We start from the raw sequence: 18,137 nt of genomic DNA on the forward strand, positions 1-18,137 counted from the left end.
TTCATTTGTAGTTACATTTAATGTTGTCAAACATCTATGAAACAAGTCATGTTTTATTCCTAAACAGTCATGTTTTATTCCTTACTTAATGGATAGCTGGAACTCATCCTTGATATGCAATCTTTGTAGAAATGGAACTTGGCTTTTAAGTATCCTAAAGTGCTGATCCAGGTACAATCCAATCCCAAAGTTGGTGAAGGAGCCAAAAGACTAAGTGAGTTGATGAAAGAACCAAGTGAACCACAGCCTGGGGGGTAGTTGGTAAGTGCATGCTTTTTTCTTCTGGCTGCATGATTTAGGGAGTTAACATTTCCAAACCTACAGACATCCTTAGAGACCAAATGAGTTACATGAAACTATGGGAGAAAGAAAAAAATGAAAGTACCCAATAAAAATCAGCACTTTTTAATGATGGCACACGCACAAAACTGAGGTATGAGGTACACAGACCAGTTGCTGGTGCTATACACATCAGATTTGCAAACAGATGATATGATGATGAATAGAAAAGGTATATGCAGAATATTTCTGATTCTCCCTTGCTATGTCCGTTAACCACCCTGCATATCCAATGTCCTCTAATGCAGACGCATTACAGCTGCTTAGCCAGCATAACCCGATTCAAGAAACAGCACCGACTGGAAGCAAGCCTCTGCATTAAAGACTTGCTTTCCTTCAAAACTCTGGGCTTTCAGTCAATCGATAAATTACATGCGGCAGATCTGGCATGCATGATAGCATCAAATGACCTTTTAAACGTCTCCACATAAATATGCTGTCCTGCATGCACTAGCCTAAGTGTGAAGGAGTGTTGACTTGTTTGTCTGGGTAGTGGTATTTTCATACTTGGAGATCATTAGATGGCATTTAGGGAAGCTGTATTAGGCATAACCATCTGTACTATGGACTTTCTCAAGGACAGTCAGTTATGTGCATTTGTGCCAAGTATGACTGTATGATAATGAGGATAATGGCAGTTTCTTACAAACTGGTGAAAGTAGAAAAGCAAATGAACAGACGTTTGAAGTAGAGTTAATGATGTACTAATGCAAGGCAAATGATGGAATTAACTCATAGCCCTGCAAATAAATTTTTACAGACTGAACAGATGAAGTCTCAAGCATTTAACAGATTGAAAGGACAAACAGGGTGCATGCCAGACTTTACCGATCACATTCATACCAAACTTTTTCACTCTGACTAGCTTTACCTATCATGTACACAAACAAAATACCCTCACATTCACACAAAAACACTTCATCACTATTTTACCTTTCAAAATAGATGCTATAACCAGGGTTCCATTTGATACTACAAATTATACCATAGCAATTTGCCTTTCTAACAGATTTTTTAAATTTATTTATTGGGCGAAAATGAATTTTTTTATTCATTTATAGTTGTGGAATGTCTGCAAATTCTTTTTTTTTTTTCTTAAAACCCTTAGTTAATGGGTAAAGATATGTGTCACTCTTTATTAAAAAAAAATTGCTATGGTACATGAGGAATAAAACATTCACAACACACTGATTTGAGAAGAGATACAAGAGGATGCCATTCCTGTTCTTAAGAATTCCCATTCTAAAACTCTTCTCTTACTTTTCAATCCTCTTTGGATGATTGTTATTATGTAATATCACTTAAGATGTAAGTAAACAAAATGCTATGACTTGCTTTCACTGGTAAAGGATGACTGGAGTTGTGAAAATGTAAATTTTATTTGAAACTTTGGGCATAATGTGTAATATATAATACTAACAAATAATATTACATAGTCTTAACTGATTAAACACACATTAATTAAGCTTCTACTTAACTATTAATTAAGCTAAGATTGGCTAGCAATCTAACAAATATTTGATGTTGGTTTAGTTATATTTACTTTTCGCCAGGGTAATTTTTCCCCGTGAAATAGGTTTTAGGCCAATTCCAATAAATTCTTATAGGAGGGTAGACTGGGGTCAGTTGTAACTCTAGCAATTGCTCCAATCATCAACAAGCTACGGTGGTGACACTCACTCTGGACATGCTTAGTAGCATCCTGTGACAGAGACCATCTTCAACTTAATCACACTCTGAAGAATTTATAATCAGATTTTGAATTAAGAAAGTAATTTTCCTCATCTGGAGAACATTCTGAATTATTGTTAAAAATTGCTAAATTGTTTCCTACCTGGAAAACTGTGTGGCACTAAAATGAAGCTCAAACATCCAAGCATATCAGCTGATTAACATAATTGTGCGTCATGCGGTGCCCAACATTTTTGCACCCAATTAAGAATAAGGGATGCACAGTTGCACAGTGGGTAGCACAGCTCCAGGGTCCTCGGTTTGATCCTGAGTTCCAGTTGCTTTCTGTGCATAGTTTCACATGTTCTCCTCGTGTTACATGGGTTTTCTCCTGCTGTCATAACAGTAGAAACATGTTGCCCCTAGGTGTGAATGAGTGCGTGGACTGAGACAGACTGGTGTTCCATCTGGGGGTCCTCACTTTGTGCCCAGTGTTGCCAGGATTGGCTCCAGAGTTGCTGGGACCCTGACCAGTTCTTTAGTGCATGATAAAAAGTTGCAAAAAAAATTTTTATATTTCCTACTGAATTGAGATGTTACAACCGCCCCCGCCCTTTTAACATGTTGGTCCTTTGATTGTATATTTAATCATATATACAGTACTGTGCAAAAGTCTTATGCACCCTATTTTTTAGTACAAACTTTGTTATAGTTTTTTTTATGTATTTTATGACTTCTACATTATCAAGTCAGTACAAAACATTTTAGATTTCCAAACATTAGTTTTCCAGCAGAAAAAATAAATATTACAGAAGAATGTTTGTATGTCATTAAAGAAAGCAGCATATTATGTAAGACCACTTTTCAGACAAAAAAACAATGAAGGCTGCTGGGTTTTGCTGCAAAATTAAGATGCGAGTGTGACAGTCAAAGTCTCCAGAATAACTGTGGTGCGTTCTGCAAGATGCTCAGTAAAACTTACAGCTAATTTTCTTTTAAAACTGCACAAATTGTACCTAAGATTACTACTTACTTTTTTTTTTTTAAAGGAAAGGGTCATCACACCAATATTGACCTTGTTCCATTTATTACAGTTTACTGCTCTTTATAGTATTTTGTAAATTTATAAACATTTAATTTCATTATTTTTGAAGACATCTTTACTCTACAGCATTTCTTTGCATAAGACTTTTACACAGTACTGTATATATTATATACTATATATCCATCCAACTATACCCATCCATCCATTCTCTGTACCTCTTATCCTACACAGGGTTGCAGGGAGCCTGGAGCCTACTCCAAGGGACTCGGGGCACAAAGTGGGGGGACACCCTGAACAGGGTGCCAACCCATCGCAGGGCACAACGGCACACACACCCGTTCACACACTACAGACAATTTAGAGATGCCAATCAGCCTACAACGCATGTCTTTGGACTGGGGGAGGAAACCAGTGTACCCAGAGGAAACCCTTAAAGTACAGGGAGAACTTGCAAACTCCATAGTTTGGATTGTGGTCCAATCCACAGTGCTCCACAGTGCACTGGGTTATATATATGTATATATATATATGTATATGTGTGTGTGTATAATGTGTTTTGTAATGAATAGTCATGAACAGACAGATGTACCTATGTGTGACCTTTGTGTCAAAAACTGGATCTTTTAATAGATAATATTTTACCTTTAATATATTTACTCCTAAGAGGACAAATGTTACAACTGACCCCACTCTCCCCTACTTGGTTAAAATACTGAAATGGCCAACTGCAGAGTGGTTTTGGTGGGAATGAGGGGGGGAAACTTGCCATCTCCCAATCAACCACTTCCTATAAAATAGATTCGCTGTCAGTATGGATCCACTTCTCAGCCATGACGGCGTGTTGTGCCTATTTCAATTTCAGTCTCCCCCCCTTTTCTTTTTTCTTTCTTCACTGACTAGAAAATCAGCTAATGAGAAGGCACCACACCTGAGGGGGGGACAGTGTTTTCCGCATTAGCAAAACCTGCCTTAAGCTCCGTGGAGAGAAGCTCGCGCGCTTCAGTTTGCTCGCGCGCGCGACCCGTGAGCGCGCGAACACCCTCTAGTGCCGGAGCTTTTTTTGGGTTTTTTTTCCCCCTTCTTCTTTTTTTCGGTGGTTGTTTTTTTTTTTTTCTTCCAGCGCGCCGCGGTGAGGGGAGAAAAAAAATAAATCTGAAAATAGTGGGTTTTTTTCCTCTTCTTCTTCCTCTTCCTCTTCTTCTTCTTCTTCTTCTTCTTTCCTCCCTCCTGGAGACTGAAGCCGTACCACAGTTCAGTCGGCGTCTGGAGACGAGCTCGAGAGAGATTGGCGCCAAAGAGTGAGCCTCGCGCCTCGCGCCTCGCGCGCCTTCCACACGTTTTGAGTGAAAGATGTGCGCGTGAGGTATTAAAAAAAAAAAAAAAAAAAAAAAAGGCGGGATTTTGACAGAACTCTGACAGAACGACGCTGTGGTGATGTCCTGAGGACCTCCTTTTAATACTGAAAAGAAGAAGAAGAAGAAGAAGAAAGAGAAGGAGAAGAAGGAGAAGAAGTCGACGTGAAAGAGTCTCTTTCATGGGATAAAAATTCCTACAGGACAAGTTTATCTGTCATTTACCGAGCTATGGATTGGTGTTTGAGCCGCTTAGCCGCGGTCCAACGGCGATTTCAAACGATTTAAAGTAGTTTAAGGAATTTCTAAACACGATTGGTAATCTGTTTCTTTTCACAGAGGACCCTCGCTGTACTGGATACTTTTAAAAATGACTTTTCAGCTCAGAATTTGCCTCAGTTTTGCGTTAATGGGAGTAACGTTAACGGACCCCGAGCATCCCAACCAAGGTGCGTTTCCTTCTGGTCGAGTGATGGTTCTGTAGCATAGAGACTATTCCTGTATGTGTACACCATATCTCATATATTAGAGTGTTTTATTTATTGTTATGTAATGCTTTAAACCTGAAAGCTAGACGCTGGAATAATATTTGCGTCATGAATCACGTCTATTTTGTGTAAATCCGCAGGGAATTTTTTTGCCTCATAACATCAAACTGTTTGGATGAAACAGATATGAGAGGTTTGTTCCAGTTCAGCCCATAGGTGTAATAAAGAAAGTGTGTGTGTGTGTGTGTGTGTGTGTGCCAGCCAAACTGTACTTTTCCTTGTTGCTGGGGTGGTACCATCCTAGTAGGTATCTTTCAGCTGGAAACATGAATATACAGGGTGTCTGAAAAGTCAGGAACCAATGAGAAAATGTTGAGTGAAATCTACAAACACGTGATCCAGCAGCTGAGAAAGTGCATATGTTGTAAATAATAAATACAAAATGAAGTATATGTTTTATGTTTTACTCTCATTGAACTTGTCAGGCACTCTGTAATATACCTTAAAGACCACTTGGGTCCCCTTGAAGCATTACAGGCACCTTGTAAGGTGTAAGAAACTAAAGGTACTAAAGATGTACCCTTGATGGTACCACCAGAGCAACAGTGAAATGTACAGAGAGGTACCTTTATTTCTGAGTGTGCATCATGAGAACCAGATGAAGCTGATGCTTTAACTTGCCAGTCGTGGATAGACAGCACACACAATTTGTTCTTTTAAAATCAGATTGAGCAAGTACAGGTACACAGGAGTGTGTCAAATCAATGCAACAGCATACAATATATGTGCAGGAACATTTAACACAGTGAACATGACACGTATTTACAAATCAAAGCGGGTAATATACATAATATTAAAACTAAATATCAAGTAGAAAGGAATTTACCAAATTATGCAAAGGGCATACTTATATCAGTATCATATACTTATAATACTTGTCTGAAATTTGGGCTCTATATGGAATTGGACTTTCCAAATACATCCATGAACATATTTTATTCTTTATTATCGCAAATGTGTAACCTGACACAGATCTCTCAAAGAACTCATCTAAAAGACATCATCACACATCTGTTGTTTTGCATAATTTGCAAACTTGCAGAAATTCTGCTTGGTTACTGAATTGGCTCTGATTTCGATATCAGTTAAAAAAAAAAATTAGGACTCCTACTTATGCATCCCTAAAGAACATACATATATTGCATTTGCGCTTAATAACTACTCTTACACTCCACATGGACAATATAGGCATTAAGAGTTTCATATTTCCTTCCTTCACTACGGCTGCCTATAGATTTCCTTCTCAAACCACAGACCCTAAAGTTGCCATTGTGTCCTCCAGTTTGTTGTGAACATATTGATCAGCTGTTATCTGTAGCCAAGGCATATGATAATGCGTGCTATAGATTCATCAGGGTTTACAAAATAAACATTTCAAGGTCATTTTCTGTTAACAGAAAACACGCTGGGGGAAAAAATGAATTGAAAATCCTTCCCACGTGTAAAAGCTACGTGTAACCAATTTAAGGCTGACTCATTCCGACTAACATTAAATTAACACCTACAGTAGATAAAACTGGAAGAGCAGGGGAGCAACACACATCAGTTCAGGCCAATCTTGTGTGTGTGTGTGTGTGTGTGTGTGTTTGTGTGATGTGGAGGATAGAGACAGTGAGCGGAACAGCATTTGTGTAGGATGTACTACAGACAGAGACGATTAAAACACCTCAGTCCTACACAATAGCCAATTCTTTTTATTTATAAGCCATTCCTCATCCGTCTTTCAGAGCACAGTCTCAAAAACAGACTTTTTTTAGTATCTAATTGCTCTAAAGAATTACTTTGAAGTGGTTTATATGAGAATAGACTGATAAAAAAAAACTAATAAAATGGTTATTCTTAACATAGGGTCACTGAAGACGTTCTTCCGACCCACAGCTACTCACCTACAGGCTCTTGTCCAGCACAGCATGGTGTCGATTATAATTGGCTCCAACAGGGATGGGAAGCAAACATACTCATGTTACAACACAGGAACAAAACTTTGTTATGATGCAGCAGCCATGAAACATCATTTTCACTGCCGTTAGGTGCAGTGGGGTCATGTTCAACAAAAAAGTTGTTGCTTCATATTGAGCCTGTGATAAAATGCTGTCTCCTGAATAGCTAGGCTGCAATTGCAATGTTAATGTTTAAAAAAACTGATCTTACATTATAGTCATGCCAAATGTAGTTTAAACAAGAGTGAGGGGTTAAAGAGATGGTCATAGTGATAGGAGGCAGACAGTGTCCAGAAGATAATTAAGAATGGGATTGATTGAAAGGATGTACATTTTTCACAGGAGTGAGGTTTTGCCCTTCCGCCTCTGAGGTGGTAAATCAGTGCAACCTCAAATGAGTGGTATGTAGATAGTAATTGGCCAGTCACCCCATTCCGCACTAAATTAACAACATTTATACTATTGTAATATCAGTTTTAGTGTGTGTTTACTTCTTGTGTGTGTGTGTTTTTACAGGAATATGAGGTGTAAGCCTGTAGAGACAGCCAGGGACTGCAAAAAGTAACTGTGAAATAAATTCCACTGAACCCTCTGTAAAGATTAATTTTTTTAAACATAATACAATTATTTAGATATTAGGTTAATTATTTTAATGTGTACGTTAAAATATCACGTCAGCTAACAAATGCTTCCACGGAGACATGCGACGCAAACCAACTGCACCCTTTCATGTTTCTCGTACTACGCCACAAAGAGCACAGGATTCAAGCTAGTGATCTCCCAGCGAAAGTTTCAATGCTTTTCTGTTGAACCACTCCGGAGCCCTAGCAGTGCTTTCATACACTGATCAACTCAACATAACAACTGAGTCAATGTTACAAAAAAACACTTTGTACCACTTCTTTTCTCTCGTTCCCAAAACCATATCTATGCAGGATTCTTCAAAATCGTACCTCTTTAGCTATCAGTTTGATATTTCACCCCACCAGCAGTCCAATTCTCACATTCAATCTGAGCAGGTATGCTTTTGGACTAATCTAGGATCAGGCCTCTTTTATCCAAATCCTAGCCTCAGACACTCCATGAAAAATCTGAAAAAAGATTTCAGAAAAGCTTAATAGGGTGAACGATTCCTACCCTCCTTCTAATCAATCCCACACACTGTAGAGTCTTCTTGTGAGTGGTGATTGGAGTGGTGTAGCACTCTCGACCATGGTCATTTCAATCCTCTTCCTCACACATTAGCTGGGGCTCCACACAACTGCTTGTCACCAGCAGTATTGAGAGTGGATGAAAGCCCGGCTAATCCACTTTGAGACAGAACGGCACCAATAAGAGTGCATAAATGATGCTGGCTGGGCCTGTATCAGTCCAACCGTGGGAGGATGATGAGAGGGAGAGGCAGAGAGAGCAAGAAGATTATAGGAATGTAAAGATAGAGGGAGGGAAAGATAGAGACAGAGCCGATAGGTAGAGAGATGGAAGAAAAGAAACACAAGGGGAAAGAAGACAATATAGAGAAATAAAGAGGTAAGGAAAGATAGAGAAAGAGGAATGACAAAAAGTCAGAGGCAGAGAGAATGGAGAGAGCAAAACAGCTGTTACAGTGGGACAAAGAGGCTGCATAAGCGAAAATAGCTCTTATTATTTTATAACTTATTTCACTTTATGCATGGATGAAGAATACTGTGACTAGTGTTAAAAGAGCTAGACTATAAGCCTAGGAAAATGTTTATATGTAAGAGATGGTTACATCTGCTTCAATGAAAACCCCAAAATTACTGGATTATATGTGCAATTAACATCAGTTGAATTTCAAAATCCAACAACAAAACATAATAATTAATTCATTTGTATTTTTATTCATTCCTTCATTAATCTTTATTTATAAACTTCATTAAAGTAATCGCTTTATCCTAGTCAGGATCGCAGTGAGTTTCAGGAACACTGGTCACGGACTGGGAATACACCCTGGATTAGATGCCACAAACACATTTATGCCTAGGGGTTATTTACAGGTTTTTGTGAGGTTGGAGGAAACTGGAGAACCAGGAGGAAACCCACTTGACACAGAAAACATGAGCTATTGACTGCACTTTAATATTTATTTAAAATGTTGTGGTTAGTCTCAGTGGCATTGGTAGCAGGAGCGCGTGGTCAACCAAGACTGCACAAGCCAGAGACAACTCAGAGACTGAAACAGTGGAGCTCTTTATTCTTGGCCAAATCCTTACCATAATTTAGCCAACCAAGAACTCAAAAACATGCAATGATGCAAAAACACAATAAAAACAAATAGAGCAAATTGTGATACGAGTTACCCCATATTTTCTATGTAAAGCCCAATGCTGATATCTAGTACTAATCTCATACAGATGTCCACAGAGCAGCCAATCTTGTGTTAAAAGTTACGTGAAACATCACAAAGGACATAGCAACGTACTTTAAGACAGTTTGTGTCTGGTGAATACTTCTGGTGAATTCACTACATAAAGTATATCAGTGGTTAGGATTGGAAAATGTCAGATCTGATCTGATATTGCTGCAGCATATCACACTGGTACAGTCCTACTCCTACTCGTACAACAAGCTATAAAGCACTTGAGCAAATGTTAAATAAAAAAGCCAAACTTGAATAACATGTTTACCACAGTTAGGCAAAAGTGTAATAAGCGAGAAAACAACACAGCTATTTACTGAGTTTTGTCAAGGCCAGAAGTACCACATGGTACCACATGGAGTCATTATAGGATGAAGTACTCAAATACTCTTTCGCTTTCTCAGAGTACTTGAGCTGAGCAGAGTACATGACCAAAATGTGCATCTCTAGTATAAGTGTTGTGCATATGCCTGATTTGATATAATTATGTTCCTTCCTTTGTTAAGGGTTTGAGCTCATTAGTGAATTCAGCTGTTATTGTTCAGGGCTGAAATGAATACCTGTAGAAACTGCAGCTCTCAGTGGACTGAGATGATTACCCGGGTAGGAGCTGATGCAACGCAGTATATTTTTCTCCATCACTCCTACAGCTGCCAGTTGGCAGCACATGCCTGCATTTGTCAGGAACATTTGAGATAAGGCAGTGCAAAACAGCCTGTTCTGTTCTTCCTCCTCCATTCTGGCGACTAATTTGTCATGATGATATACACTTCATCTCCATCCTTCATATGCTCCCCCCATGCCCCTAGCAACTTAATTCTTTTGCTCTTGTGTAGCCACATAACTTTCAGTAAAGAGCATCATAAACAATGGCATTGGCCTTTAGTGGAGCGCAGTTAAAGCTTAGCACTCTGTTTGTGGCTCCTATCATTGCTGCATGAAGCACTCATATTGATTTCAGCAACACACACAGGAGTCGAATCTCTGGGGCTTCCACTTTATACCTCCAACACTTCAATAGCTCTTCAAAGAGAGAGTTAGAGGTTTTGTAGCGCTTTGTACTGCCAGCTGCTTTGTGTGTGTTTGTGTGTGTGTGTGGTTGTGTGTTAATCCAAGGTCACCACAGTGGTTTACCCATAACAACTTGAACCATACATGCTGGTCAAACCATTGTGTACTAGTTTTTTTGGACCAGATTTTAGCATTGCATAGTTTTTTTTTTAGATCTATTTTAATGCATGGCTTTTGATAAAGATTTATAGCATTTAACAGAAAACATTAGCCTTTCTGATCATCCAGCATACCAATCAATTACCCCAACCTCTTTCTCACTTGAGCACACACTTCGGTCTGCATCGTCTCCTTATTGTAATGGGAATCAATTTGGAAATTGCACCTTGACATTTCCAAGCATCCCTTGTGCTGTGATCTCCATGTTAACCCTCAGTGCTGCTCATTCTTCCGTCTCCCTGAAACTGACTTCACAGAGAAAGATTACTAATGCACGAAGCACTGACATTATTGGATCAGTTTGCATCGAATGTTCAACAAAAGAACCATTCTTCTCTTTCTGATGTGATCATAGCTATACCCTACTGTGAAGGCTAATCAGAACTATGAGAACTCACTAGTGTTCATTATCATTGCATTTCAACATTATTATTATTTTTTTTCCAAGTTCTGATGCCGCACATTCACAGCCACATAAAAAATTGTTAGTCAACTGTTACCGGTTGAAAAAAACCCCCAAAAAACTATACTTTACCAGTAATAGCTTTTTAAATGTTATGTGAGAAATAGTGTAAATGAATGCAGTGAAATGCAGCAGCATGCTAGGGGGCACTATTCTTGGATTATGTGCTCTTGGATGGCTTGGATAGTCTGTTGAGAAGGCAACACCTTAGTTGTTCCCTGGATTGTTATTATTTAAGCTCTTTAATTTTTAGAAAATTTCCTTTTACTCTCCTTGGTGAATTTAGACTTTGTCATGGACTTCAGTGAACCTCAGGGCTATGTAACCTGGAGCTTAATGCTCTCAGTATGCCTGCCCTTGGTGAACAGATCTGTGGGGAGATGTCTGACAAAGAGTTGACAATGACAATGTTATTTTAGCTCCCAAAATTAGAATAGGTGACAGACTTTTCATATTAGCTAGGCCTAGCTAGTGCTAGCTATCTAACCTGAATTAACTGGCTGTATATGACATTAGTAAAAATGTAGGACTACATGATTTGAAGTGTAATTTGCTCACTATGCATATCTACAATTTATTATTAATAAATGTTAATGCTACCTTATGCTACATAGATCTTGGCTGTGACTACTGAGTGCAAAACAATATCCAGTAGTGTTGTTACAGTGTCACAGTTTCACCATTAGTCACTGAATATGATTGGACGATTTACTCACCGTTGACATTTTCAAAATGCTAGTTAAAAAGCAGTTACCGTCTACCTGTCACGGTCAACCTATAGAGGGGACACAGCTGCACTGCAAACCCTGTGGCTGTCTGATTCACCACTGTTTTAAACACGTTACATTGCCACCTTTGCTCCCGCTCCAAGTATGTACCTAACTTTAAGAAGAACATTGTATTGCTGACTAGAAATAAATAAACAATCTAGTGTCTTTTTGATAGATAGAGGGATGGGTGGATGGATGCATGGATGGATGGATGTACTTTATTGATTCCCAAGGGGAAATTTGGGAAATTTTGGCTAAGAGAATGCTGCACGTTGCCACACTAGGTTTTTTTTTTTTTTTTTTTCCCAGTACACCGCTTTTGCTTGCATCCATCCACTTTCTCTTTCAGCTTATAATAACAAAACTGTATAAACTTGTCTAAAGAAAACTTTACACAGTTTTTTAAACCTTCTTTTATTTTAAGCTTTTGTATTTTTTTAAATGATCGATTAACACAGTGATGCTGTGAAACCATGATATATTTATATGCTGTGGAAGTTTTAAACACTGTAACACCTCTAGTATTCCACACTTTTCTCACTAATGACACTAAAAGTACTCAGAGAGCACCAATTGAGATTTAACTTTCTTTTTCTTCTTTTGTTCTTAATAGAGCAAAGAGAAAAAACACACACGCACGCACACAGAGGTGTCACTGATTACATGCTTATCGCACAGACTTCAGAATGAAAGGAATTTGCTGTTTGCATGGTTAAATGTCAGTTTTGTAATGCCGCTGTATAAAGAGGATTCCTGTAAGAGAGGTGTGAACAGTGCAGTGTAATATCGTAATGCCACATTGAGTGCTGTGTAATTTTATATCTCAGAGCAGGATAATGGGTCTAATGGAATCTGTTGGAAGTACCAGGGATATTATATATATAAAAAAATTCTATTTATTGTAATTATTTTCTCCCATTTCAACCGGTGTTTGAACATCAACAATGATTAGGTATGAGTTATGTACACAGTGCTGTATGCTTTTGTACAGTGAAATGGTTTCGTGTTTAAAAATAAGTTAAAAGTGATGGGAATAAATAAGCACAAAGCTATACGGTAGTAACAATATATGATATAAAATGTAAGCTATCATACAGTATATTTTGGAAACGGAAGTTGTCAATGACAATTCTCTGTTAATTATAGTAGCGCATGCTAGGCTTAAACATAGCTACATACCAAAAATGAAAACTTTTGTTTTGTGTGCATCAATAAGCAGTAGTAGAGTTTTTATTTCTTTTTCTGGTTGTTAAACTTACTTGTCTATTGGGCAACTACAAATTAAAAACCTACAGATGAAATCTGCTTGTCCACTTAGCCTGGATTACTGATTAGTCCACCATGACTGAAAACATGAAACGTTTCTTTCTGAGTAAACAGTACACTCTTGAGAGCCTAGTGTTGCTTTAAACCACTGATTGCTCGCTTCTGGGTAGTGACGTCCCTGTGCCGCCGAGTTCCACCACAATTCCAACACACATCTCACCTCTCATATTCACTTTCTGTAGTCACTGATTAGCTGCAGCAGTGTGTGTGTGTGTGTGTGTGTGTGTGTCCGATAAGAATGCAGAACTGTGGTTTCACTTAGATTCAAGTCTTGCACAGTACATTGTATTATGGTATTATGGGATGTCACACCATTTCTGACTGAGGATCAATAGTGTAATCAGTGAAGTAATAAAATGGAATGATGATTGGAAAGTAGGGTTTAATAAGCGGACCAGCATAGTTATATCCCAGAATGCACTTCTCATCCGCACCACAGGAAAGTAAGAACAGTGGCACACTGCAGCACTACAACTGCAGATAACATCTAGCATGTGGCCTCTACAGTACCAACACACACACACACACACACACACACACACAAAATGTATGACTAGCACTATACCATTAACATTAAACTCCGTGTGTGAACAGCACTCTACAATCCATTAGAGGATGGGATTTGTATGATCTTAAGACAGACATTTCAGTACGCTGCTGTATGGTCGAATCCACTGTCTGCAGGTTTAACCCAAACATAATAACAGGTATGAAATGGTAAAAAAAAAAAATGCATGCACAGCTGCCATGGTGATGTTTTTGATTCTGCTGGTATTAAAAATAATGTTTACCTCCAGCACTTGACATCTACATAAATATTTATAGCTAGAATTTATAAGCAGATACACACTGTAATTTCAGTAACAGCATGCCAAGTATTGATTTGTGTCAGCAAAGATGTTTTACATGTGCTAAATGTTTTAGTTTATCAACCCACAAAATAAATAGTTATACATAATATCTATCTATCTATCTATCTATCTATCTATCTATATATATATACACACACACACAAACACATAATATAGATGCAAAATTGTTATATACCCTTTTTTCCAAAGAGCTGTTCAATTCTCAAGTCTGATTGGTCAGAAGGTGTTGATTAATATGATTATTAACCATCCACATAAACTAAGCCTACTAATAATTAGCCTACTGATTTTAAAAAAGGGTATTGTTATTTAAAAAAGAAAAAGTTGTTGGTATGGTGAAGTTTTATGGTATGAGATGTTTGTTTATTGTTTATGGAAGGAGTCTCCAGTGACAGCATGTTGAAGGGTCTTTGCACTTGTCTGGTTTCTTGGGTTCATGTCTTATTAAATTTAGTTCTGTCTAAAAGCCTGGGAAAAGCTGCTAATGTTTCCACCAGTAAAGTTGCAAGTGTAGCAAATTTAGACTATTGACTAGTGTTTAGCCTCACAATTTATAAACTGGAGGGAGTTTGGCATAGTAAGATGTTCGTAATGTCTATTTAAGCACAATGAGAATGTTAGATATCTAGTAATGGCTTGATTAGTGTTTTGCTTACATTTGCTCAAGATTTTTTTAAACGTGTATAATTTTAACTCTGGGAATGAGGCTGAAAATACCTGAGGTGACACCTCTTCTTTTCATATAAATGCTAGATTTGCTTTATTTATAAATTAAAACTTATATTTCATTTTGGCTATCAGGTGTCATGCACGTCATCTAATGTATAGTTGGAAGGCATTACTGTCCCTGTTTACATCTGCCCAGATGTTGATATCTATAATGTCAGTAAAATGACTCTGAGAGTGAGGACTGATTTTAAAATTGGATCACGAGTATCAGAGCATGCTGTTCTTTCCTGCTGAGCCTCAAGTCATTATTTCTTGGAAGTTCACTGTCTAAATAATTTGTAGATGTTTATGCACAGTCCTTGCAAAGCATGCCTCCTGTATCTCTGCAAGTAGATTATGAAACAGAATTGACTGTCAGTAAAATTTACGGCAACATACTCACTCATGATTTACACAAAAACTTGTTCCCATCCATAGGTTTTACACTTTTTAATTATTTCTTTTCTAAAGGTTGCCCAAAGAAGCTGTTTCTATCAGATGCTGTTATGAAAGATGTGAAGAACGCATAATAAGATTATGTAATCAAATCAGTGCCAAGTAAACACAATCATGGTCCCAGACTACTTGCTACTGAAATAAATAATGTCAAAAATAGTTCGCCCTGATCAAGGCTCCTAAGCGACACAACAGAAAAGTGTTCACCTACAGAGCAATGCCAATTTCGCTCCCTTGACTCCCAGCCACAGATGGCTGTGGCATTGTTGGGATTCAAACTCGAATTCTCCCGGTCATGCCGCAGCCATCTGTGACCGAGAGCCAAGGGAGAGGTAGGAAAGCTGGCATATTCTCTCGCTCCTGTCAGTTACAGCAACACAAGCCAGTTGTGGGTGTCTGTGAACTCATGTATGCAGAAAAGGGCAGATAGTGTTTTCCTCCAAGTGTGTTACACTCACCTGTGACTCAGCAAAAAGTTGCAGTTGGCTGGCTTCATGTATCTCGAAGGTAGCACTTGTTAGCCTTTACCTGGTGTATGATGGGGAGAGCTGGCTGGGGGTGGGAATTGGCAGAGGACCAAATAGAGGAGAAAATGGGAAAAAAGTTCACCCTAATCTCAAGTGATATAAATTAACTATATTAGCATTTAGACACCAAACAACCCTTTTTACTACCATACTAAACAGTATGTATCAGAGATCAGGGTCAAATATGCACTATTTCCTATTTTCTACATACACTATGTGGCCAAAAGTATGTGGACATGTGACAATTGAACATCCCATTAATAAACCATGGGTATTAATATGGGGTTGGTCCCCTTGTTCCTGCTATAACAGCCTCCACTCTTCTGGGAAGACTTTCCACTAGATTCTGGAGCATGGCTGTGGGGATTTATGCTCATTCAGCCATGAAAGCACAAGGGGTTGAGTACTGATATCTGGGAAGAAGCCCTGATATGAAGTTGAAGTTCGAGATCATCCCAGAGGTGTTCAGTGGGGTTGAGGTTAGGGCTCCATCCAGGCCACACAAGCTCTTCCACTCCAGCCATGTCTTTATGGACCTCACTTTGTGCACACTTTGGGCTGGACTAAGGTTTGGGTCCCTTAACTCCAGTGAAAGGAAATTTTAATGCTACGGCATACAAAGACATTCTATAAAATTGCGTGTTTCCAACTGTGTGGTGGCAGTTTGAGGAAGAACCACATATGTATGCGATGGTCAGGTTTCCACAAACTTTTCGTCACATAGTGTACTATGCAAGCTAGGACATTGCAAAAAAAAAAAAAAAAACCAAAAACATCAAGATCTTGTGTATCTTGTGGGATAGCTGTTGGATTTGACCTTTAAATGTCTTGTTCTGAATGCTGTCATGCTTAAATTAGAACTAGATCCAGCACAGAGCTCAAAATGACATGTTATGTCAAAAATCCAGGCTTCACATTGCACAGCATCAAACGTAAGGTTAAAGTGGGTTCTTACGCCTCCCAGCAGGTTACAAGACTTCAGAAGGAAACTCTATTTAACCGAGACAGCAGGAGGATTTTCACACTTTCTGCAAGTCTGTCTTATCTCTCTTTTTTTGTAGCATGTGTCTTTTCTATCCCACTCTGCTTGGCCTACTTAAAGGACTTGGGATATCCAAAGACAGACACAAATGACAGCTGCCACTTCATATGACTCTCACTTGATGTCTCAGTCTTTGGGATTAAGGGCAGCAAATCACTTGACCTTTCTGACAAGGACATCTGTAACATTTAAAGTTGCCAGTTTATTAAGTACATGTATCATATGCCATTCCATGAAGAATTACTGCATAATAGACAGTAGCACAACTTTTATGAGCAATTTGCATTAAGTAAAATCTTGATATAAAAATGCAGAACAAAATTACGTCAGTTAGCCATGTTTCCTCGCTAGCTCATTAAACATGATTTGAACACAGGTTTATAGTAATGTGCTCATTCTAATTCTTTATAGTTTCTATAATAACAACTTACACAGTGACTTGTATGGTGGATGCTCTACATATATGGATGAAATGAGTGTATAATTATTGATATGGTGAAGTCTTCTGTAAGGAGAAGTTTATTTAGCATTTTTGGAAGTCTCCAGTGCTAGTACTTTGAAACAGTCAGAGGTAAAGCTGAAATAAAGGTTGTTTTTGCAAGCTTCGCCCTTTGCGGGTTCTCGGTAACGCAACAAGATGCTTTTTGTTTGTTTGTTTTATTGAAGGTCGAGGCTGGTGAAGGAAGGACTAGTTTTAGCTACTATAATAGGAACTGTGGTTTTGCAGACATTCCACAATTGTAAATATAACTATAAATGGATAAAAAGTACATGTCATTCTTTAATAAATAAAACCTGGAATCCTTGACAAATTGCTGTATTATATACTTCAGGGCTTGCTGTTATAGGAAAATAACATACTGGTAACAGTAACATGTTGGGCCACATCACACAACCCCGTCATTGATTATTTTCCTATACCAGCACACCACATCATGTTTTATTATTACTTAATAACCATGAATTATTCAGTAACTACATTGAAGTGAATAGGAAAGGTGTGTAGTTATGAGAGTGATGAATATAAATCTGGCCTTCAGGTGGCTTATGGGAGTTAATAAAGGTCAGCTTTCGAAGGAAACATTAATCATGCTTAGGTTAGCTGACACAAGAAAAACTTCAGACTTTATTTATTTATCTATCTTTATCTTGTTAGACTGTATTTTATTATTTTATTAGATTTTAGATCAAATAACATAGTCCAGTGGAAAAATAAACTGGAAACTAAAGGTACTTAATGTGGCAATAAATGCAGATGTTCCACTGAGAGCTGTGTTTAGACTGAAGTTTAATCTGGTTCTGAGAATGTTGCCCGTAAATATTCCTTAATTAAGTCAATCTAAATCTATCACCCAATCTAAGTGTAATCTCCCTTTCATCATCAGACAGCAGAGAAAACTTCAATGTGGAAATTTAGGGATAATTATGACCTGAGACTGAGTCATGGGGTCTAGACGGGGTATAATCT

General features: G+C 38.2%; 1 protein-coding gene across 1 annotated transcript in view; it reads left to right on the plus strand.

Moving 5' to 3' along the window:
* The first annotated feature begins 4,273 nt into the window (after window positions 1-4,273).
* epha6 (eph receptor A6) overlaps window positions 4,274-18,137 on the plus strand; it is a 133,452-nt gene continuing 119,588 nt past the window's right edge. Inside the window, exon 1 of the mRNA XM_026932073.3 lies at window positions 4,274-4,856. Within this exon, the coding sequence (XP_026787874.1) occupies window positions 4,778-4,856 (79 nt within the window). The 5' untranslated portion in view covers window positions 4,274-4,777. The remainder of the gene's footprint in view (window positions 4,857-18,137) is intronic.

Source organism: Pangasianodon hypophthalmus, chromosome 26, assembly GCF_027358585.1.
Source record: "Pangasianodon hypophthalmus isolate fPanHyp1 chromosome 26, fPanHyp1.pri, whole genome shotgun sequence".
Taxonomy (NCBI): Eukaryota; Metazoa; Chordata; class Actinopteri; order Siluriformes; family Pangasiidae; genus Pangasianodon; species Pangasianodon hypophthalmus.